Below are 22995 nucleotides of genomic sequence, written 5' to 3' on the forward strand. Positions count from 1 at the left end.
GTCATTCTTTTTTGCATCTATTTCCCCACTGTTATTTTTCATTCATTTTAAGTGTTCACCCTTACTTGTTAGAGCATAGTTATATAAGCTGCTTTAATGTATTTGATAATTTCAACAACTGTGTCATCTTGGTGTTGAGATCTGTTGTCTTTTTTCCCTTACAAGTTATTGAGATTTTCATAGTTCTTTGTTATCAAGTAGTTTTTTGATTGTATCTTGCACATTTTGAATGTGTTATGAGACTCTGGGCCTTGTTTATTCCTATGGAAATTATTCTAAGTTTTAACACTATTAAGTTTTTCAGGAAACTGATCTAGTTTAGGCTACAGGCTTTCATTGGCCTTCAGGGGCTATGTTTCTTATGTCAGTCCAGTCTTCAAGGTGTTTTCAGTGCTGTTTGGATAATGAGGATCATCCATTAGTCTGGGACTTGTAAAATGTTCTATCTAAAAGTTCAGTTCTCAAAGACTTTGTATTCTGTTTAGGCTCAGATCCACCCATGCATAGTTTGGGCATGAGTCCAAGAGTTCATAAACAACTTTATGGGATCATTTTCTTGAATTCCCTCCTATGTGCATTTTTTTGAGGCACTTCCTGGTTTCCAGGAGCTCCCTCTTCCTGGCCTTTTTGCTAGAAAGCTAAGATTTCATTTTCCCACTCTGCCATACACTTCCTACAACTGTGTCTGCCTCTGGAGCCAAGTGGCAGGAGACAGAAAGAGGAAAACATAAACCAGAGATTCTCCCCCCATGCTCTTGGGCCCACACTTCCTCTGGTCACAGAGGATTCCCCTCCCTGAGAGTTTTAGCGGTCTGCCTGGCCATCACTGCCATAATATAATGGGATTTCCCAGGAGTCTTGGGTGGGAGGAAACAGCAACATAGAGGATTTCCCCCATTTGTTCAGACCCTTGGGGGCCCCTTTTCCCTCTCTTCAGACGAGAGAGGGGTTCTTTCGGAGTCCTTTTTGTCCACACCCAGTTTCAAGCTGCTGTTGACTTCAGGCCAGGGGATACCACAGGAACAACAAAACAGGAAACTTACCACAGGATTAGTGTAACTTCAAATTCTGGTTTCCTTCCCCAAATGCCCTGTTAGCATTTACTTTCAGAGTCTTCAAATAACCGATCTATACATCTGTCCAAGGTTTTTAGTTGCATTCAAATGGAAGAGAGGGGTTGCAGTATGCTACTCCGTCTTCATCCTTGTTTGTATATTTATGTTTCCAGATATCACTAAAAGAATCTTTTAAGCACTATTACTTAATAGTATGAAGGATACAAAAGATAAGGAAAGGGAATAAACATTTATTTGAATACTGACCACAACTTTTAAGTTAATACAATAACCTTATAAAGTAGACAAAACTGGGAGGGGCCAAGTTTATCTCTGGATGGTGGCATGATAAAGAAAGGGACAATATCCCTTGTCTTCCCAAGACCTCCTATAACACTGGTCCTTACTGTCTAAAGGTGAGGTCTGTCTCATAACTATGAGGTGCCAGAGACTTCATGAGTTGCATTTTAATTAAGTAGCCCTAAAAGAATATGCCTTAGCTAAAACTATTAACAGTTTTGCTTTTGGAGAAATGTTAGGCTGTGTGGCTGACTGGCTGGGAGAGATTCAGAGGTTTGGAGACCTCAACATCCTCATTTCACATTGTTGAATGATAACCTCTTCTGCCATGGTTGCCACATATGGCCGTACAGGTTACAGACTACCAGCTACAGGAGAAGCTTTTTTTTTCCTCATGGATTTCAATGTGAATGACACCTCCTGGAGCTGTGTGCAATTTGGCTGTGTGCTCTGCTCACAGCAAGGTCCTGGACAATTAAAAAATTATGACGTGGCAATGACAGCAGGTCATCTTGTCTTCATTCACTCTCTGCCTCTTTCCTCCTCTCCCAGTGTTGGAGGAAGATGACTGTTAGCTCTCCAGAGACTCTGAATTTGCCTAGAAGAAGCCATCCATTCTCCCAGAGTGCTCCAACAGGACTGAACCACCTGTGCTGGCCGGAGGACAGACCGGACACTGGTGAGTTAGGTGCCTCTCTCTTTTGTTTTACACTCGGATGTCCTGGAAAGAAGGACAAGAAGTAAGAGAGTGTTGTAGACTGCTGTGTTTACTTGTCTGGCAGAAGTAGCTTGAAGGTGATCAAGATAAACCATTGTCTCTTATCCCTTCAATTAGGAAGAGGTTCCTAGCACCCAGACAAAGGGAATTCTTGGCTTGGGGAAGATTCCGTTATTGAATCCCCAAACCTGGCTCTGTTTGTTTATTTTGAGCAGAACTAATGACCATCCCTTGGGCATTGTAATAGGATATAACTTGCAGAAGAAATAATCACACAGAGAGCCATCTCTCATCTAGTGATGGAACTTGAGTGTTTTCCCTTCTGAGGGATGAGCCTCTTTCTTGAGTTTTATGGCAGCCTCTCTGAGTCCCTTTCCCAAAACTATGGCAAACAGCATCACATCACATATTTGTCCATAAAAGGGCTAGCTTTTGTGCCAGAAGGAAACTGGGCCCCAGTGAGAGCCAGAATGGGGCCTCCTCATGCACAGCCACTGCCTTTCCTAGACCTAACCTAGGAGGAGCTGGACAGGCTGAAAATGCTCAAGGCCTCCTGGTGGAAGGACAGATGTTGGGTCTCAGGTCTTGAGCAGCTGCAGATTATGTTAGACAGCAACTCACGGTCTAAAAGCATCCGGCTGGCTGGAAGGAGAGGCCAAATCTGGTGCTTAAGAAGGATAAAGAAGGGTAAAGCCCTAGACAGGTTGAAAAAGCAAAATGGCGTTGCCTGTCAAACATGTACTTCATCCTGACTTGGCGAGTAGGAATGGGACTGGCATTCAAGGCTGTCCGTACTTTGGTCCTGTGAAACTAAAGACCTGTAGAAAGCCAATAGAGTTAGCAAAAGATGATATGGAGAGCAGTGGTCAGGCTCTGAGCATTAAAGTGGCATATGCCATGCTAAGGAGTCGGCTCTGATGCAGACCTGAGTCTTGAGCTCTGACTCTGACTCAGTGCATACTGGGTGCTGGTCCTGGGGGAGCTGGCCACTCAGATTAGCTGGTGGACATGCTTATTTTCCATTAGCAAATGTATGCACTTATGCTGCATCGTGCAGTGGACTTTTATTCTTTCCCATATATGGTTGTGATCTTAAATTCACAGTAAGCAAAGTCATGAAAAGGAGTTTGACAACTACTGAAAGAATCTTTTCAAGGGAAAAAATATTTCTAACACAAGCTCTTCATTAAGTCATGGAATCATTTAGAGGCTTCTGGAAGGGGCTTTCTTCCAGCAATAATCCTCAAGGCTGATTTTGGCCCTTGAAGTTAGAACCTTCTTACAAATTCAAAGTTTAATAATCATGTTTTCCTATTATTTCTTAGCCTCATTCGAATTAATTGGCAGATGAATTTAATATTGCAGAATAAGAAATAAAAACCCCTCAGTGACACAGGTGGCCCTGCATGCCTGCATACCAAGAATACTGCAGCTGCACGCCACACAGGGGTGAGACACTAGGCACCTCCCTCCATTTCTCTGTAGCTCAAAAAAGGAGTGATAACACCTGTCTTCCCATTTCACCAGGGGAATGTGAGGGTCAAATACTGTGAGCTTGGGTCTCTATATTGAGCTTAGGAAAGCTTTCTTTTCTTTAATTATTGCTTCTACTCCAGCTGTTCCAAACTTCTGGATTTCTACTTTGTATAAATTGTATTTCCAGTTTCCATCCCTGGAACCTCTCATCATTTTCCCTTTTTGATTCTTTTTTCTCTCAGTTCTGGCAGAATTTCTCAGTTTTATCTTCCGCTCTGTTTTTCTGGTTCTATCTCACCTGCTGTTCACTGCCTTTACCAGAATGTGTGATTCAGTGATCATGTTTTTAATCTACAGTAAGTCTTTCCAATGTCCTCTTGAAACTTGTTAAAAACAGAAAATTGGGAATTTTCTAAAATTTTGTTCTGTTCGTGTTTTATAAACTCATTTCCAAACTCATCTGCTTTTCTTTTGACTGGCGGTTTTTTTATAGGTGAAATTTCTCTATTTGCTTATCTTTCCAGCCATCAATCCTTCCCCAGCAATGGCTGTTATCAAGCAGCATTGGAGACAACATCCTTCCAGAGATTGTTACAGGTTTCTGTTAAAATCCTTCAAACACATCTTCCTATGGAAGTAGGAAGTGAAAAGTTAAGCTTTCCTGTATATCAGGAGGTCAGCCACCTCGGAGGGAGCTGTAAGCAGTCCCAGCAGGAAGCTTTGCCTCATTCCAGCATTTCTTCTCCATGTTCGAAGGGATAGCCAAGAATTAGCCTGATGTGGGAGCATGCCACTCTGCCCCGCAAGTCGGCGCCCAGGATAAGCTCCACCATGTCCTCTCCTCTCTGAGTGGAGCCACTAGGGTCAGATAGGACTTTCGAGTCCCCAGCACACAGCATCACGTGAAGCCCTCCATGGCCCACACCTGTGACTCAGGGAGGGTTTGTAGGGTTTTACCAGGAATTTCCCTACCTTCCTTCTAGTTGTACTGTTATGTCAAAGCTATGGGTCACTTCTTCCTTCAAGCCAATTATATTTTTCTTGTAGACTATGGCTGACTAGTGGTTGATACCCTTCCCCAGTTTCTAATGCTGGTAAAGGAATTTCTCCATTTTCTTAACAGCTTTATTGAGATATAGTTCACATACCATAAAATTCACCCATTTAAAGTGTACAATTCAGTGTTTCTTAGTATATTCACAGATATGTGCAACCATCATCACATATTTCCCTATTCTGGATTTGCACATGAATGGAACCATACAGGACCTGGTCTTTTGTGACTGGCTTCTTTCACTTAGAATAATGTTTTCAAGGTTCATCCATGTTGTCACATGTATCATTCCTTTTGATGACTGAATAATATTCCATTGTAGGGATGTACCACAATTTGCTTAGCCATTCATCCACTGATGGACATTAGGATTGTTTCCATCTTTTGGTTATGTTAAATAGTGCTGCTGTAAACATTCATGTACCAGTTTCAGTGAAGACATATATATGCTCTCATTCACACGCCTAAGAGTAGAACTGTTGGGTCAGATGTTACCTCTGTATGTTGAATCATTTGAGGAACTGCTAAGCAGTTTTCCAAAGTGGCTGCACCACTTTACATTCCCATCACCACTGTAATTCCTGCAACATCCACATCCTCACCAACACTTGTTATCTGACCTTTCAATTCTGGTCAAATTAGCGAGTGTAAAGTGGTACCTTGCTGTGGTTTTGATTTGCTTTCCCTTTTCATGTACTTATTGGCTATTTGTATATTATGTCTTCCTTGGAGAAATGTCTATTCAAATCCTTTACTCATTTTTTTAATTGGCATATTTGTCTTTTTTTAGTGACTTGCAAGTGTTCTTTATATCCTGGATACACGTCCCTTACCAGTTACATGATTTACAAACATTTTCTCCTATTCTGTGGGTTGTCTTTTCACTTTCTTGATGGTGTCTTTTGAAGCACAAAAGTTTTTTAAATTTTGATGAAGTCCAGTTATCTATTTTTTTTGTTGTTGCTTGTGCTTTTGGCATCATATCTAAGAATCCTTTGCCAAATTCAAGGTCATGATGCTTTACCCCTATGTTTTTTCTAAGAGTTTTATAGTTTTAGCTCTTACATTTAGGTCTTTGATATACTTTGAGTTCTTCTGCATGTGGCTATCAAGTCGTCCCAGCACCATTTGTTGAAAAGACTATTCCTTCCCCCATTTGAATGGTCTTGGTGCCCTTGTCAGAAGCAAACTGACCAGAGGGGCTGGCCTGGTGGCACAGTGGGTAAGTCCATGCACTCCACTTTGGCGGCCTAGGGTTCACAGGTTTGGATCCCAAGCACAGACCTAGCACCAGTTGTCAAGCCATGCTGTGGCGGCATCCCACATAGAGTAAGGAAGATTGGCACAGTTGTTGGCTCAGCGACAATCTTCCTCACACACACAAAAAAAGCAAATTGACCATAGATGGATAGGTTTATTCCTGGACTGTCAGTTTTATTCCACTGATCTGTGTGTATCCTTGTGCAGTTCCACCCTGTCTTGCTCACCACTGCTGTGCAGTAAGTTTGGGAAGTAGAGTGCTCCTACTTTACTCCTTTTTCAGGAATGTTTTGGCTATTCTGAGTCTCCTGCAATTCCATGTGAATTTTAGAATCAGGTATCAACTTCTAAAAGAAATCGGCAGGGATTCTGATGAGGATTGTGCTGAATCTGTAAATGAGTTTGGGGAGTATTTCCATCTTAACAATACTGAGTCTTCTGATCCATGAACATGGGATTTTTCCCCATTTATTTAGATATTCTTTCATTTCTTTCAACTATGTTTTGTCATTTTCAGAATACAAGTTTTTACTTCTTTTGAAAAATTCATTCCTAAGCATTTTATTCTTTTTGATGCTTTGTGAATGAAATTGTTTTCTTAATTTCATTTTCATATTGTTCATTGAAAGTGTATAGAAATACAATTGACTTTTTTATATTGATCTTGTATCCTGCAGCCTTGCTGAACTTATTTATTAGTTCTAGTAGTTTTTTTAATGGATTCCTTGGGATTTTCTATATACAAGATCATGTCATCTGTCAATATAGTTTTACTTCTTCCTCTCCAATCTGGATGTCTCATTTCTTTTTCTTGCCTAATTGCCCTGCTTAGAGCCTCCAGTACAGGACAGCTGAACAGAAATGACAAGAGGGTACATCTCTGCCTTGTTCCTAATCGTAGGGGGGGAAGCATCCCATATTCACCAGTAAGTATGATGTTAGCCTGAGGTTTTTGTAGATGCCCTTTATGAGATAGAGAAAGTTCCCTTCTATTTCCAGTTTGTTGAGTTTTTATCATGAGAGGGTGTTGGATTTTGTCAGTGCTTTTCCCATGTCTATTGAGATGACTGTGCAACTTTTGCTCTTTATTCGATTGATATGGTATATTGCATTAATTGATTTCCAGATGGTAAAGCCCCCTTGCAGTTCTGGGATAAATCTCACTTGGTCAAGATGTGTAATTCTCTTTATATTTTGCTGAATTTTGTTTGCTAGCATTTTGTTGAGGATTTTGGCCTCCATATTCATAAGAGATACTGGTCTGTAGTTCTCTTTTCTTGTAATATCTTTGTCTGGTTTTGGAATCAGGGTACTATTGGCCTCATAAGATGAGCTTGGAAATGTTCCTTTCTCTTCTATTTTTTGTAATAGTTTGTGAATGATTCGTATTAATTCTTTTTTTGAAGGTTGGTAGAATTCAGGGGTGAAGCCATTCAGGCCTGGGCTTTTCTTTGTAGGCAGTGCTGTGATTACTGACTTGATCTCTTCACTTGTTATAGGTCTATTCAGGTTGTCTATCTCTTCTTGAGTGAGTTTTGGGAGTTTGTGTCTTTCTAGGAATTTGTCCATTTCATCTAAGTCATCTAACTGGCTGGTGAACAACTGTTCATAGTATTCCTTTATAATCCTTTTTATTTCTCAAGGTCAGAAGTAATGATGTCCCTTCTGTCATTCCTAATTCTACTAATTTGAGTCCTCTTCTTTCTTAGTGAAACAAGTTCAAGGTCTGCCAATTTTGTTGATTTTTTCTAAGAACCAGCATTTGGTTTCATTTATTTTCTCTATTCTCTATTTCTATTTCTATTTCTCTCTCTCTCTATATATATATATATATGTATATATATATATATATATATATTTTTTTGGTGAGGAAGATTGCCCTGGGCTAACATCTGTGCCAATCTTCCTCTATTTCGTATGTGGGATGCTGCCATAGCACGGCCTGATGAACAGTGCATGGGTCCTCACCCAGGATCCGAACCTGCAAACTGCACCCATGAACCGCAGGCCACCAAAGAAGAGCATGTGAACTTAACCACTGTGCCACCAGGCTGGCCCCAGTATTTCTCTATATTTCTGTTCTCTATTAATTCCTACTCTACACTTTAATATTTCCTTCCTTCTGTTTGCTTTAGGTTTAGTTTTGCTCTTCTTTTTCCAGTGTCATAAGGTGCAGATCTGGTTGCTGATTTAAGATCTTTCTTCTTTCTGTGTGTGTGTGTGTGTGTGTGTGTGTGTGTGTGTGTGTGTGTGTGTGTGTGTAGCTGCATGGATTACTTTTTATTTAGAGATAACTGTAGGCTCACGTGCAGTTTAAGATATTACGGAGAGATCCCATGTCCCTTCCACCCAGTTTCCCCCAATGGTCACATCTTTCATAACTCTCATACAATATCACAAACAGGAAATTGCATATACAACGCACGAACCTTATTCAGATTTCACAGTTTTACATGCATTCATTTTCTGTGCGTATCTAGTTCCATGCAGTTTTATAACATGTAGTTTCCTGTGACCATCATGGTCATGATACAGAACATTCATCACCAGGATCCTACCTACTACCCTTTTATAGCCACGCACCCCCCCAATTCTCCCGCGTCCCTAATCTCTGGCCACCATTCATCTGCTCTCCACCTGTATAGTATTGTCTTCTCAAGGATGTTATATAATTGGAATTATACAGTATGTAACCTTTTGAGATTGGCTTTTTTCACTCCACATAAATCTCTTGAGAGCCATCCTAGTTGTTACATGTACCAGTGTTTGTTCTTTTTGACTACTAAGTTCCGATGCATGGTGTGGAGGAACCAGTTTGTTTAACCATTGAGGACGAAGGACATTTGGGTTGTTTCTAGTTTTAGATTTATGAATAAAGCTACTATGAAGATTCATGTCCTGGTTTTTGTGTGAAAATAAAGTTTTCATTTCTCTGGTATCAATGCCCCAGAGCACAACTGCTGGGTCATATGGAAGTACACTTTCAGTTTTTCTAAAAAACTGCTGTATTCTTTTCTAGAGTGGCTGCACCATTTTATATTCCCACCAGCAAAATCTGAGTGATCCAGTTTGTCTGCATGCTGGCTATTATCACTATTTTTTGTTTTAGCCATTCTTTTTTTTTAAATTATTTTATGGAGGTCATATTGGTTTTATAACAGAACTTTCAGGTGCACATTATTTTTATCAGTTTCTGTATAGACTGCATCATGCTCACCACCAATAGTCTAATTTTCCTAAGTTACCACATATATGTGCACCTTTGCCCCTTTTGCCAACTCCCCAACCCTCTTCCCCTCTGGTAACCACTAATCTGTTCTCTTTGTCCATATGTTTGTTTATATTCCACATATGAGTGAAATCATATGTTGTTTGTCTTTCTCTGTCTGGCTTATTTCGCTTAACATACCCTCAAGGTCCATCCATGTTGTTGCAAATGGGAGGATTTTGTCTTTTTTCTGGCTGAGTAGTATTCCATTGTATATATATACCACATCTTCTTTATCCAATCATCAATAGATGGGCACTTCTGTTGGTTCCACATCTTGGCTATTGTGAATAATGCTGCAATGAGCATAGGGGTGCATAAGTCTCTTTGGATCACTGATTTCAAGTTCTTTGGATAAATGCACAGTAGTGGGACAGCTGGGTCATATGGTATTTCTATTTTTAATTTTTTTGAGGAATCTCTATACTGTTTTCCATAGTGGCTGCACCAGTTTGCATTCCCACCAGGAGTGTATGAGGGTTCCCTTTTCTCCACATCCTCTCCAACATTTGTTATTTTTTGTCTTGGTATTATAGCCATTCTAACAGGTGTAAGGTGATATCTCATTGTAGTTTTGATTTGCATTTCCCTAATAGTTAGCGATGTTGAACATCTTTTCATGTGTCTGTTGGCCATCTGTATATCTTCTTTGGAAAAATGTCTGTTCATATCCTCTGCCCATTTTTTTCTTTTTTTGAGGAAGATTAGCCCTGAGCTAATGTCTGCTGCCAATCCTCTTTTTGCTGAGGAAGATTGGCCCTGAGCTAAGATCTGTGCCCATTTTCTTCTACTTTATATGTGGGACGCTTGCCACAGCACGGCTTAATGAGCAGTTTGTAGGTCCACACCTGGGATCCAAACCAGCAAACCCTGGGCTGCTGAAGCGGAGCACGTGAACTTAACCACTAGACCACTGGGCCAACCCCCCACCCCCCCGCCCAATTTTGATTGGGTTGTTTGTTTTTTTGTTGTTGAGTTGTGTGAGTTCTTTATATATTTTGGAGATTAACCCCTTGTTGTATATATATGATTTGCAAATATTTTCTGCCAGTTGGTGGCTTGTCTTTTGGTTTGCTGTGCAGGAGGTCTTTAGCCTGATGTAGTCCCATTTGTTTATTTTTTATTTTGTTTCCCTTAACTGAGTAAACACAGCATTTGAAAAGATGCTGCTAAGACCGATGACAGAGTGTACTGCCTATATTTTATTCTAGGAGTTTTATGGTTTCACATCTCACTTTCAAGTCTTTAATCCATTTTGACTTAATTATTGTGTATGGTGTAAGATAATGGTCTACTTTCATTCTTTTACATGTGGCTGTCCAGTTTTCCCAGCACCACTTATTGAAGAGACTTTCCTTTCTCCAGTGTATGTTCTTGGCTCCTGGGTCCAAGATTAGCTGTCCAAAGGGATGTGGTTTTATTTCTGGGCTTTCAATTCTTTCCATTGACCTGTGTGTCTGTTTTTGTGCCAGCACCATGTTGTTTTGATTGCTATGGCTTTGTAGTGTATTTTGAAGTCAGGGATTGGGATGCCTCCAGCTTTGTTCTTTTCTCTCAAGATTGCCTTCGTTTTATCGGGTCTTTTGTTGCCCCATATGAATTTTGAGAGTCTATGTTCTATTTCTGTAAAGAAGATCATTGAGATTCTGACTGGGATTGCACTAATCTGTAGATTGCTTTACGTAGAAGAGACATTTTAACTATGTTTATTCTTCCAATCCATGTGCATGGGTTATCTTTCCATTTCTTTATGTCACCTTCGATTTCTTTCAATAATGTCTTATAGTTTTCATTGTATAGGTCTTTCACCTCCTTGGTTGAATATCTTTCTAGATATTTTGTTCTTTTTGTTGCAATTGTAAATGGGATTATATTTTTGACTTTCTGCTAGTTTGTTATTAGAGTATAGAAATGCAACTGATTTTTGTAAGTTGATTTTTCACCCTGCAACTTTGCTGTAGTTGTTATTTCTAATAGTTTTCTGATGGATTCTTTAGGGTTTTCTATATATAAAATCACGTCATCTGCAAACAGTGAGAGTTTCACTTCTTCCTTGTCAATTTGGATCCATTTTACTTCTCTTTCTTGCCTAATTGCCCTGGCCAAAACCGCCAGTACTATGTTGAATAGGAGCGGTGAGAGTGGGCATCCTTGTCTTGCTCTTGTTCTCAGAGGGATGGCTTTCAGTTTTTCCCCGTTGAGTATGATGTCTGCAATGGCTTTGTCATATACGGCCTTTATTATGTTGAGATACTTTCCTTTTATACCCATTTTATTGAGAGTTTTTATCATAAATGGATGTCGGATCTTGTCAAGTGCTTTCTCTGCATCTATTGAGATGATCATGTGATTTTATTCCTCTTTTTGTTAATGTGGTGTATCACATTGATTGATTCGTAGATGTTGAGCCATCCCTGTGTCTCTTGTATGAATCCCACTTGCTCGTGGTGTATGATCCTTTTAATATATTGCTATATTTGGTTTGCTAATATTTTATTGAGGATTTTTGCATCATCAGCGATATTGGCCTGTGATTTTCCTTCTTTGTGTTGTCCTTGTCTAGCTTTAGGATCAGGGTGATGTTGGCCTCATAGAAAGAGTTAGGAAGTGTTCCATCATCTTGAATTTTTTGGAATGGTTTGAGAAGGACAGATATTAAGTCTTCTTTGATTCTTGGGTAGAATTCTCCAGAGAAGCCCTCTGGTCCTGGACTTTTATTTGTTGGGAGGTTTGTGATTACTGTTTCAATCTCTTTACTTGTGATTGGTCTATTCAGATTCTGTTGTCATTTTCCTTCTGCTCTGCAGTGTTAATATAGTTCTTCTTCTTGTCTGATGAAGTGGACCTTAGCCGGAGCATAGTGGTAGTGTCTGCTCGCTGATTAGACCTGCCATACTGGGGGGCAGCAGCTGTGTTTTTCTGAACCTGCCACATCTGCTGGAAGTTGTGCCAGTAAGGCTTGTCTCACCTGCCCACTGCCCGCCACTGCCTGGCATGTCACATATGCAAGCGCGAGCACTCTCGTATGCATCCACTGCCCTGGCTGGCCTGCTGAGTTGGTGCTCCAGGTGGCAGGGGAGGGAAGGGGCGCTTTCTGTCACACACTCAAGCCCACTCAGCACCCACTGGCAGCCCAGGTGGGTGGCAGTGCCCACCCTGTGGCTGAGCTGCCTTGGTGTGGAGTGCTCCTGGGGCTGGGATGCAGCTCCAAAAGGGAAAGTGTTCACGGGGAGGCCTACCTCTTCCCCACATGCACATGGCCTTACAACCCAGATCGCTGCCACTGGGCAGGGGAAGGAGACCTGCTCACCTCCTTCCAGCACCTGGGGTCCAGCACCACCACCGGCGGCCATATGGCTGCCTGCACCTCTCAGACATCCTATTGTGCTGTGTGGGTGTCCTCTGTTGACTAATGAATGTCCTTTTGGTTGTGTCTTAGGGGGGACAGACCACGGGAACAGCTCACTCTGCCATAATAGTGACATCACTCTCTTCCTTTTTTTTTTTTGAGGAAGATTAGCCCTGAGCTAACATCTGCCACCAATCCTCCTCTTTTTGCTGAGGAAGACTGGCCCTGAGCTAACATCCGTGCCCATCTTCCTCTACTTTATATGTGGGATGCCTGCCACAGCATGGCTTGTCAAGCAGTGCCATGTCTGCACCCAGGATCTGAACCGGCAAACCCCGGGCCGCCAAACCAGAACGTGTGCACTTAACCAATGTGCCACTGGCTGGCCCCCACTCCCTTCTTTCTTAATATAGACATTTATAGCTATAAATTTCCCTCTAAGCACTGCTTTAGCTGTGTTCCATAAGTTTTGGCATATTTTGTCTTCATTTTCATCTATCTCAAAGTATTTTCTGATTTTTCTTTTGATTTCTTCTTTGATCCATTGGTTACTTACGAGTATGCTTTTTAATTTCCACATATTTGTGAGTTTCCCAAATTTCCCGTTATTGATTTCAACTTCATTCCATTTTGGTCAAAGAACACACTTTGTATTATTTCTGTCCTTTAAAATTTATTGAAGTTTGTTTTGTGGACTAACGTATGGTCTATGCTGGAGAATGTTCCATGTGCACTTGAGAAGCATGTGTACTCTGTTGTTGTTAGATGGTGTCTGTATGGATGTCTCTTGGGTCTAGTTGGTTTATACTGTTGTTCAAGTCTGTTATTTCTCTGATCTTCTGTCCAGTTGTTCTATCAATTATTGAAAGTTGGGTATTGAAACCTCTATCATTGTAACTATGTCTCCCTTCATTCCTGTCAGTTTTTGTTTTATCTATTTTGGTGTTCTGTTATTAGGAGTATATATGTTTGTAATTGTTATATCTTCCTGATGGATTGACCCTTTTATTATTAAATGGCCCTCTTTATCTCTAGTGACTTTCTTTTTGTTTTAAAGCCTATTTTATCTGATATCAGTACAGCCACTCCAGATTTCTTGTGGTTGCTGTTTACATGATATTTCTCTTTCCATCCTTTTACTTTCAATCTATTTGTGTTTTTGAATCTATGGTGTGTCTCCTGTAGACAACATATGGTGAGTCATGTTTTTTATCCAGCCTCACATTCTCCATTTTTTGATTGGATTGTTTAATATACTTACATTTAGTGTTATTATTGATATAGTTGGATTTAAATCTGCCAGTTTACTTTTTGTTTTCTATATGTCTTCTCTTTTTTTGTTCCTCTATTCCTCCTTTACTGCTTTCTTTTGCAATGAGTGAATATTTTTTAATGTATCATTTTAATTTCACTAATGATTCTTGCACTGTATTTTTTGAGTATTTTTTAATGGTCACTCTAGTGTTTAACATATACATCTCAACATATCAGAATCAACTTCAGATGTATATTAGCTTAATTCCAGTAACATACAGAAATATTACTCCTATATAGCTCTATTCCCTTTCTCCCCTTTGTGGTATTATTGTTATATTTATTACATCTATTAATGTTACAGACCCAACAATTAAAATTATTACTGTACCACGTCATCATTTTCCTAGCCATTCCAGCTTTGCTCCAACCCACCTCCTTTGTGCTACTTTTGGCAGATATATTCCATTATATTACATTTCTGTATCTTATAGGCCAAACAATACATTTTATACATATTACTTATACAATTGCTTCTTAAATCAGTAAAGAGAAGAAAGGACAAAAACAGGAGTTTATGGTATCTTTTATGATTATACAATTAGCTTTACGAATGCTGTTTTTGTTCATGTGAATTCAAATTATGAGCACTGTTTTCAGTCTGAAGAACTTAGTATCTCTTGTAAGTTGGGTCTGCTAGCAACAAATTCAAAGTTTGTTTATCTGAGAAAGTTTTTACTTTGCCTTCACTTTTGAAAAATAGCTTTGCTGGATATAGGACTCTTGGTTGACAGGTTTTTTTCCTTTTAGCACTTTTAACATGCTATCCCACTTCCTCTGGCTTCCACAGTTTCTGCTGCAAACCAGCTGTTAACATCAGCTGTTAATATCACTGAGGTTCCCTTGTAAATTACGCATCATTTTTCTCTTGCTGCTTTCAGGTTTTCTTCTTGTCTTTTGCTTTCTATGACTGTCTGTTTGTGGGTCTCTTTCCATTTATCCTACTTGGAGGTCGTTGGGCTTTTTGGATGCATAGGTTATTGTTTTTCAATAAATTTGGGAAGTTTTCAGCCATTATTTCTTTGAATATTTTTTCCTCTCCTTTCTCTCTTCTCTTTCTGGTACTCCCATTACATATATGTTGGTGTAGTTAATGGTGTCTCATATTTCTCCAAGGCTCTGTTCACTTGTTTCATTCTTTTTTCTTTCTGTTCTTACACTTGCATAATCTCTATCAATCTCTCGCCAAGTATGCTAATTCTTTTTTCTGCCAGTTCAAACCTACTGTTGAGACCCTCTAGTGAATTTTTATTTCAATTATTGTAATCTCTAGAATTTCCATTTTTTTAAATAATTTCTATTTATATTCTCTATTTGATGCAACTATGTCATCATGCCTTCCTTCACTTCTTGGATCGTGATTTCCTTTAGTTCTATGACCATGTTTATAATGACAATTTGAATTCTTTTTCTGATAAATCTGACATCTGGTCACTCTCACAGGCAGTTTCTCTTGCCTACTTTTTTTTCCCAGTGTATGGGTCATACTTTCCTGTTTCTTTGTATGTCTCATAACTTTGGGTTGGAAACTGGATGTTTTAGATAATATATCATAGCAACTGAGAGTCCTGTCCCCACTCTGGGCTTCTTATTGTTCTCTGCTTATTTGTTTAGTACCTGGGTGAGCTGTTTTAATGAAGTCTGTTTCCCGTCCCAGTGTCAAGGCTCTGACGTTGCTCTCTGGAGGTGCAGCTGTGGTATGCCCACAGTCCTCCTTGGATGACAGTGGTGTGGCAGGGCTCTGTCTCTCTCCCTGACCACACTAGGCTTTTCAGCTCCACAGATGGCAGCTAATTGCTCTACTGTTTTCAGCAATGCCCCGGGGCATAAACTGACCTACATACTAATCCAAACAAATTCTAGCTCCTTTGAAGGACTAGTTTCAGGGGTCTGTGTTTGGTATTTGTTCTGATCCCACAAGGGCTCCTCCCAAATATCTTATTTTTGGTTCTTTCCTGCAAACTAAGGGGGTTACCATCTAGACTGTATCTTCATTAGATCCATGAATCTCTTCACAAATGCCGTTCTCCACAACCTCCACTGTTCTTGAGAGCACTTCTGGGTGAAAACTTCTCCATGTTCTATTACAAATGAGGGCAGTTCCTTTGGGAAGAGATTAGTAGCTATCTATTTTACAGCCTCCCTACAGTCACAGATTCCCCCCCAGGCAAAATCCTGGAGCAATGGCAGGCTTCTCTCTGAGTGACACTCAGTGAAGGGGGGTGCAGTGGCCTGCAGTCCCCTCAACTGGTCTCTCCTGGCAGGGAATCACAGCCTGATAAGCAGGGGGAAAGGTTCTCGAAGCCCCGGTATTCTCAGTGTGTTCAAGAAGGGAGCCCCCACTGCTCAGCCATTCCCACCCAGGACTTCTCCTCGGCAGCAGGTATTCGGGGTCAAGGTGAGAAACGCTGCTCCCCCAGGGAAGGAGGCTATCCACCTGGGAGCTGGGGAAAGTGGGCGCCCTATGACCGGGCATCAGCCATCCGAGTGGAATCTCTGACTCACCAAACAGGGATGCAGGAAGGAGAAGTGGTCTTGGTTCAACTGTCACAGATTCTCAACTTTCTTACTGATTTTCTTAGATAGATGTTTCTTTATTTGCTGTTTCCCTTAGGACCATTTCCAGAGGTTTTCAATGGTTATTTTAAAATAATTCTCACCAGCTTCACTGGGGGAGTGGGTCAGTGGAGCTTGTCACATTGTCTCGCCTGAAGTAGATCTCCATTTTCCCTATTATTATAACACATTGGTCATTTCATGAGAGTCTTGGAGGAGATAAGGCAGCTAACTGAGCTCATGGCATAGGTACTCAACGTCAGGATCCATCGCTTCAGCTTCCTCATTATATCCCCAACAGCTAGCATTATGCTCTGCACAGAGTAGGCTTGCAGTGTCACTTACAAATGACACTAATGACATTCCAGCAAGAACTGCCTGGAGAATCCTCAAAATAGTAAGGAAGGGAATTAACAGTTACACAGTGGTTCAAAGCATGGAGGGGAGCAGTGAAACCAATCCCACCACTTCCTAGGTGTGTGGCCGTGGATTACTCTGAGCTTGTTATTTTCAACTGAAAAATGGGGCTAATATTAGTACCTATCAGTTAAAGTTTTTCTGGAAGTAAAATAACATACGCAAAGTATTTAACACCTAATATAAGCTTAATAAATAGTAGCTAATATTTCAGACATTGCTAGACACTGTTGCATATTTACATATCAATTCATTTCGCTTTCATATTAATCCTGCAAAAATAGCTGTTAATATTGTTATTTGATTGGTGAGGAGGGAAAGATTCAAGAAGGTTAAATAATTTGCCCAAGGTCACGAGTTGTAAGAGACAAAATCAGGATTTGAACCCAGATCTCTCTGGCTTTAAGCTTCTTTCCATCCAACACTTGTAGAAACTGAAGTACAGGGTTAGTTAGGAAAGACTGGACAGAAGCCGATCTCAAGGCTTAGACAAGCTTCCATCCCATTCCGTGTCTGTTTATACAAGTACAGTCACATTGCAACTCCTGTTTTCACATCACTGACCCAGCCTCAAGAAACGCTGATCCTTCTGTGCTGACCTTTCTGATAAAGACATTATATCACTATTAATTCATATATATATATACACACACACACACACAGAAATACATATAATTATAAAGCTACCATGTGATGGTAAGAGAATCAAAATCTGCTCTCTCTCAATACTAACAGAAGTGGAGCCTATAGGTTTTATGGGGAAAGAAACTTGCCAGGTGGGGGCGAGGTGCTAAGTCTTGCTGCACCACCTCCTGTCCCCTACGATTCCCTGAAGTTGTGGGGTAAGCATTAATTTCAGCCATCAGCACTATGGTCTTAAGAAATATGGATCCCTTTCTCACACCGGAGCTCAAACAGGACACTGTTCATCACTGCAGTACAGCTGAGACTGGGGTAGCTGATTCAAATAAGACTTTACTGAAGTCCCAGGGAGATTTAAAAGAGGAATGGACTGAGGAAAAGCATGGTGCAGGGCTGTCTGGCTGACACAGTGGTTCGTGCCGGCTGGCCCGGCCGGGCTGCTGCCATCTGAGCACAACTGTGCACTCTCCACTCAGGACCACACATCGTCTTCTCAAAGTCCTGACCAAAGAGCAAGAACGCTGTCTTCCTGCCTCACTGGCCCGCTCCTAACACTGGGACACAGCCGTGGGTAAGGATCCGCTGCCCTCAGTGCATGTGGTCCACGGGGGGGCAGACAACAGATAAATAACAAGCCGCTGACAGATGGTAATAAGTGCTGGGAAGGAATAAATGAAGTCTTACTGAGGAGGTATCATTTACTGAGAGCTGAAGGCTGAGAAGGAGCCAGCACCTTGAAAAGCAAAGAGCCTTCCAGGTAAAAGGAACACTAAGTGCAAAGGCCCTGAGGCAAGAAGGTGAAGGAGCAAGATGGCCACAGTGGCTGGAGTGCAGAGAGCAAGGGACAGGGTGGGGATGAGAAGAGGTAGAGAAACAGGTCGGGCAGAACACACAGGGTCCCCTGCAGGGTTTGAAGCAGGAGTGGGATGTGCTGTGATTTCTACTGTGGTGCTCCCTCAGGCTGCTCTGTGGAAGAGGCTAACAGACTGAAGCTATCTACCAAACACAGTACGGCAGTGGTGGCAGTAAAGCAGAAGAGAGTCATGGACAACTCTGACACTTATTTTGGAGGTAGAATCCACAGACTTGCTGACGGATTGGGAGGGGTGTCTCTTGATCCGGGCCTCACACTGGAAATGGCCCTCTCCTTCCTGAGCTGCTTGTCCCTGCCCAGGGCTTATCTCACAGGCCTCAAAGGGCAATGCAGAAGACGCACGTGGTGACTCCCCCTTGCATAAGGGCCTGCCCTCAGGAACAGGGGAGGGAAGGGCTGCTCTTCCTGAGGACAGGAGAGAATGGAGTGGGTGGGAAATGTGCAGTGGGAGGAAAGGCACACAGGTTCCCCAGATGAGTAAGGTAAACTGAGGGACTATCTTCAAGATGCAGATGTGGCTGAGTGACCCCCTAAGTGCCCATGAGCTGAACTCCTACCACCACTGGGATTACCTTATGCTGTACAGAGCTTTGACTTTACGTAAAGGTCTGATTCTTAACACCATCAGGTGTTAACATACTCATCCGACAGACGAGGTGACAGAGTGCCCGCAAGGAGAGGGTTAGGGTTAGGGTGAGCATGCATGGTCCCTTTTGATACAGAGCCAGGAGCACATATGGCTTAGGAAGGAGATAGGCTACAGGAGAGGGACCCCGAATGGAAGGAAGAGGAGAAGACGACCACTTTTCCAGCATCCACCCTCTACCAGCTGGTGTGCTGAGGCGGGGCAAGCACCTCTCATTTCATCCTCACCATCATTAACCCGTCTACCACTTTACACTAGAACCAGCTCCCTATGGCTTCGTTCCCTAACTGCTATCCTCCAAAAAACAAACCCCTGGAATCCCTGGCTCTATGTCATGTGCTGTGTGGCTCCCATTTTCGTTTGTGCTTGTCACTGGACTTTTCCAGACACTTTCTAAAATCGTTCGGCGTGGACGGTGACTCTACTTTTTATGGCCTCTTCATCACTACAGAGCACCGGGCCGGCGTCCCCCGGGCGAGGCGCGCTACTGCCGGCCCGCGGTCGGGAGGGTCGCGTGTGCCGCGTGTTCCCCGCGCGCGTGGCGGGGTCGGGGACGAGCGGCAAGTCCCGGCCAAGCGCGCTCCCCGGCCCCGCTGTGCAGGGCTGCCCGCCTAGTCTCTGCCCCAGGCTGCGCGTGGCCTCCGCCTGCGTTCCCGCCCCAAATGGGCAAGTCTGAGCTGGATCCTTAGGAAGGAAAGCGAGCGCCCGCCGGCTCTACTCACCACCACGGCTGCGGGGTGTCTGGGCGTCCCTCCCGCCGATAACCCAGTCCTCGCACTCGCCTGCGAACGCCGGCGGCGGGGCGCAGCTCGGCGGGCACCTAGGGCGGCCGGCCCCCGCGCGCCGCGCCCGCGCCCGCCGCTCCAGGTCTGCGTGCGCGCGTGCGTGAGCGCGTGCCGGCCGGGCCCGCGACCCGCAGCGGGGTCGCCGCCGCGGCTCAGCGCCCGCCGGCCGGGCAGAAGCGGGCGGCCCGCGGAGGCGCAGCGCCCTGCCCGCTGGGCCCTGGCCTCGCCCGAGCCGCGCGCGCCCCGCGCCCGGCGCCCCGCGCCCGCAGAGGGTCCCCGCCGCGCGGCCGCAGAGCCGAGCGGGCGGCGGCCGGCCGAGAGCCTCCTTAGCGGAGCCCCATGATGTCAGCGGCCCCGGAGCGGCGGCCGCGCGGCGGCGGGGATGGGGCCGAGGTCGCCGAGCGGCCGCCCGCACGCCCCTCGCCCTCCGACGGTGGCGCCGGCCCCGGCCCGCTCGCCCCGTCGCCTGGCAGCCCTGCCGCCGCCGCCGCGACCCCCGCGCCCTGGCCCGCGCCGCCGCCCGCGGCCCAGCCGCCCGCGAGCCTGTGGCTGGAGCTCGGGCCCGCCTGCATGAGGGCGCAGCAATGCCCGAGCGAGTCGAGCGGGCAGACGAGCGGCGACCTCGGCACTAGCAGCAGCAGCGGCGGCAGCAGCGCCGGGCTGTCCCCGGGCTCCGACTCGGACAGCAGCGGCGTGGTGTGCGGCGGCCGCGGCGGCAGCGGGGGCATGCGCGGCGCCCTGTCCCGCTCCTGGAGCCTGGAGAGCCTGCGCTCGGCCACCGCCGGTAAGGGCGCCGCCGCTGCCCTCCGCGCGCCCGCGCCCCCGCTCCGCGCGTCGGTCCTCCTGAGCTCCTTCTCTCCTCTCCCCTCGAGACCGTCTTTTCCCCTTTCCTCCCCCCAATTTTTCTGTTTCTCGTTTCCATCTTCTGGTTCCTTCCTTTTGCTTCTCCCTTTTGATTGCTTTCCTTTTTCTGGTTTTCTTCTGATTTCCCTCACCCGCCCACCATCCCTGTCCCTTCTTGCACCCACTTCTATCAGTGAGTTACCAGTGGGTTACCTGTTAGAGCCGGGACCCTGATGGTCCCCGTAGCGGGGCGCGTCGTCACCTGGGAAACTGAGTATTCAAGGTGAGGATGAAATTTGGTCCCTTGCTGCGCTGTTTCCCTTCCCCAGTTTGTTCTTGATGGATGGCACATGTCTGGCTTCGGAACTGCAGCCTCTTGACCTCTATAAAACGGAAGAGATGAGAGAGGGCTCGCTGGCCTAGGGTGAACTGGATTCCGTTTGCCTGTCGTCGCTCCAGGACTGAGGCCCCCAGCCCAGAGGAGGCGGCCGGTCCTGGATCCTCTGAAATAAGCAGGGCAGCTTCCCTGAGATGGGACCGCCTTGGTGTCCCCTGCGACCGTGCGCTCCGTTTAGTGCCCCTCTTTACACCTGGAGAGCCGAATTCTGAGTACAGATTGAGAGGAAGACCTTGACCCTAAATATTAGTTAAGCAGGGAAGTCTAGAGTCGCTTTATGGTGGTTGCCTACCCTTGGTTAGTTGTTAAACTGAATTCTTTGTATTTTACTAATTGCAAACACTCAACAAGTTATTTTTGAGCCCCTGCAGTGGGAGCTATAAAGGAAGATGTGTGCTGCCCGGAAATAGCGGGGATAATATGCCCATTATGTTTATGGCTGAGAGTGGGGAGACAGCCGGTGAGAGCCGCAGGGCCCCCGCATGGTGGAGATAAGGCTCTGCGTGTGCTCTGGTCAGAGCAGCAAAGCCCGAGAGGAGGCGGGTGGGGTGGGGGAGGGGAGCGGTGCGGGGAGCGCCACGCCGACATCGGGGGGTGGGGGTGGGGGGGAAAGCATGAAAAAGTTCTCCAGAATTCTGTAGCTCTGACTCCTTCCCATCCCATTTCCCTTCAAACTCTCCTTTCCCTCCTCTCTGGGGTGCTTAAACAGAACCCAGATTGAGGAAACCAGCCTAGATAATACTGTAGTGCCACTTTAAGCAAACTGGCAAAGGAACCTTCCTTCTCTTTGCCCAAGTGGCTTTCCTTCCACTTCCAGTGTTGGAAGCCATACCTTCACCTCAGCAATGGTAAACAGGCCCAGAGAGGCTCCGGGAGGTGGCCCTGGCGCCCCCAAGGACTCCCTTGCCGTTTCTTCCTTCTGCACCAGGACAGAGGCGAAGCATGTGGAGATGGCAGAGACCTGAGATCCAGGGACTGCCCAGACCAGACCACTGGCATTGAGGCAACTTGGATGAATTTCAGCTAACAGCTGTATATGCGTGAAGGTCTGGGGTACTGTGTATGTGTGTCTGTGTATTGTAGGGGGAGGGTGGCCCCAGGTAAAACATAAGGCCCAGAAGGCTGCTCCTTGAGGAGCTCCAAGCTGCCCCCGTGATGGCAGGGCATGGTTTATTTTAAAGCAACACGATGCTGGAAGAGTTGATGTGAGACCCAGAAGTGAATGCTATGCCCTCCCAGAACACTGGACCGCTGAGGATGGGTTCTGGGTATTGTCAGGCATATAGGTAGCCCGCTACCTGTGCTCAGGGGGTGCTGGTCAGTAGCCAAGCACAGAGGCCCCAGGGAAGGCATTTTAAAACCCCTCTTCATCCTCTGCCCCCACTTCCAGCCCTCAACCCTCCACATCGTGCCTTGTTTGGGGGGCCCTGTATCGGTGGTGTCCAATACTAGATATGTGAAAGAGGGCTGCCATGAACCCTGTAGAGCTGTATGAGTCCAGGAAGCCATCTCTCAGCTGGATTCCTGCAGAGAATTAAGCCCTGATATCCTAAGACGTCCATTGTATGCAATGAATGAACTCTCTTCTAGAATGGTACTAGCCCTTTGCCGTCCTTCAGAGGAATTGAGAAAATAGGCACTCAAATAATTCTCATTGGATTTGTGGTTCAGATGAGGAAGTTTGGTTGGAAAGGCTGCCATGGAGGAAGACTTGATGGGACGAGCAAAGGGAAAGTTTATTGAGCATCTTCTATATGCCAGGCATGATGCTCCCTGTTACCTCATTAACCACATAAAATCTAATGAGGTAAGCATTATTATTCTACAATCCAGTGATGAGAACAGGCCCAGAGAGATGCAGTAACTTACTCAAGGTTGCCCAGCTAGGTCGTGTCTGACCAGAGCTTCAAGCCTGGATTGATGTAATCTGAGGGGTGCCTTTGCTGGAGTTGGGTGGAGGCTGGGCCAGGCCTAGTGAGGAAAGGCAGCATGCTGGGGGCTTGGCACGTTGAAGTAGTGTTTTGGCTATTTGCATGCTGTT

At 44.7% G+C, this 22995-nt stretch overlaps 1 protein-coding gene and 1 long non-coding RNA gene across 4 annotated transcripts in view; one reads left to right on the plus strand and one right to left on the minus strand.

The window, feature by feature from the left end:
• Positions 1-19785, minus strand: part of LOC123285366 (uncharacterized) — a 230474-nt gene extending 210689 nt beyond the window's left edge. For both annotated transcript variants that reach the window (XR_011502723.1, XR_011502722.1), the window contains exon 1: positions 19652-19785. This is a non-coding gene — a long non-coding RNA (uncharacterized lncRNA). The remainder of the gene's footprint in view (positions 1-19651) is intronic.
• Positions 1-22995, plus strand: part of ARHGEF4 (Rho guanine nucleotide exchange factor 4) — a 247704-nt gene that overhangs the window by 135844 nt on the left and 88865 nt on the right. Inside the window, exon 4 of one of the 2 annotated variants that reach the window (XM_070507336.1) lies at positions 1908-2034. In XM_070507336.1, coding sequence (XP_070363437.1) covers positions 1908-2034 — 127 coding nt within the window. Of the gene's footprint in view, positions 1-1907; positions 2035-19891; positions 20499-22995 lie in introns of those variants that run through there. The other variant, XM_070507337.1, reaches the window with a different exon arrangement.

The sequence above is a fragment of the Equus asinus genome, chromosome 4 (assembly GCF_041296235.1).
Source record: "Equus asinus isolate D_3611 breed Donkey chromosome 4, EquAss-T2T_v2, whole genome shotgun sequence".
NCBI lineage: Eukaryota > Metazoa > Chordata > Mammalia > Perissodactyla > Equidae > Equus > Equus asinus.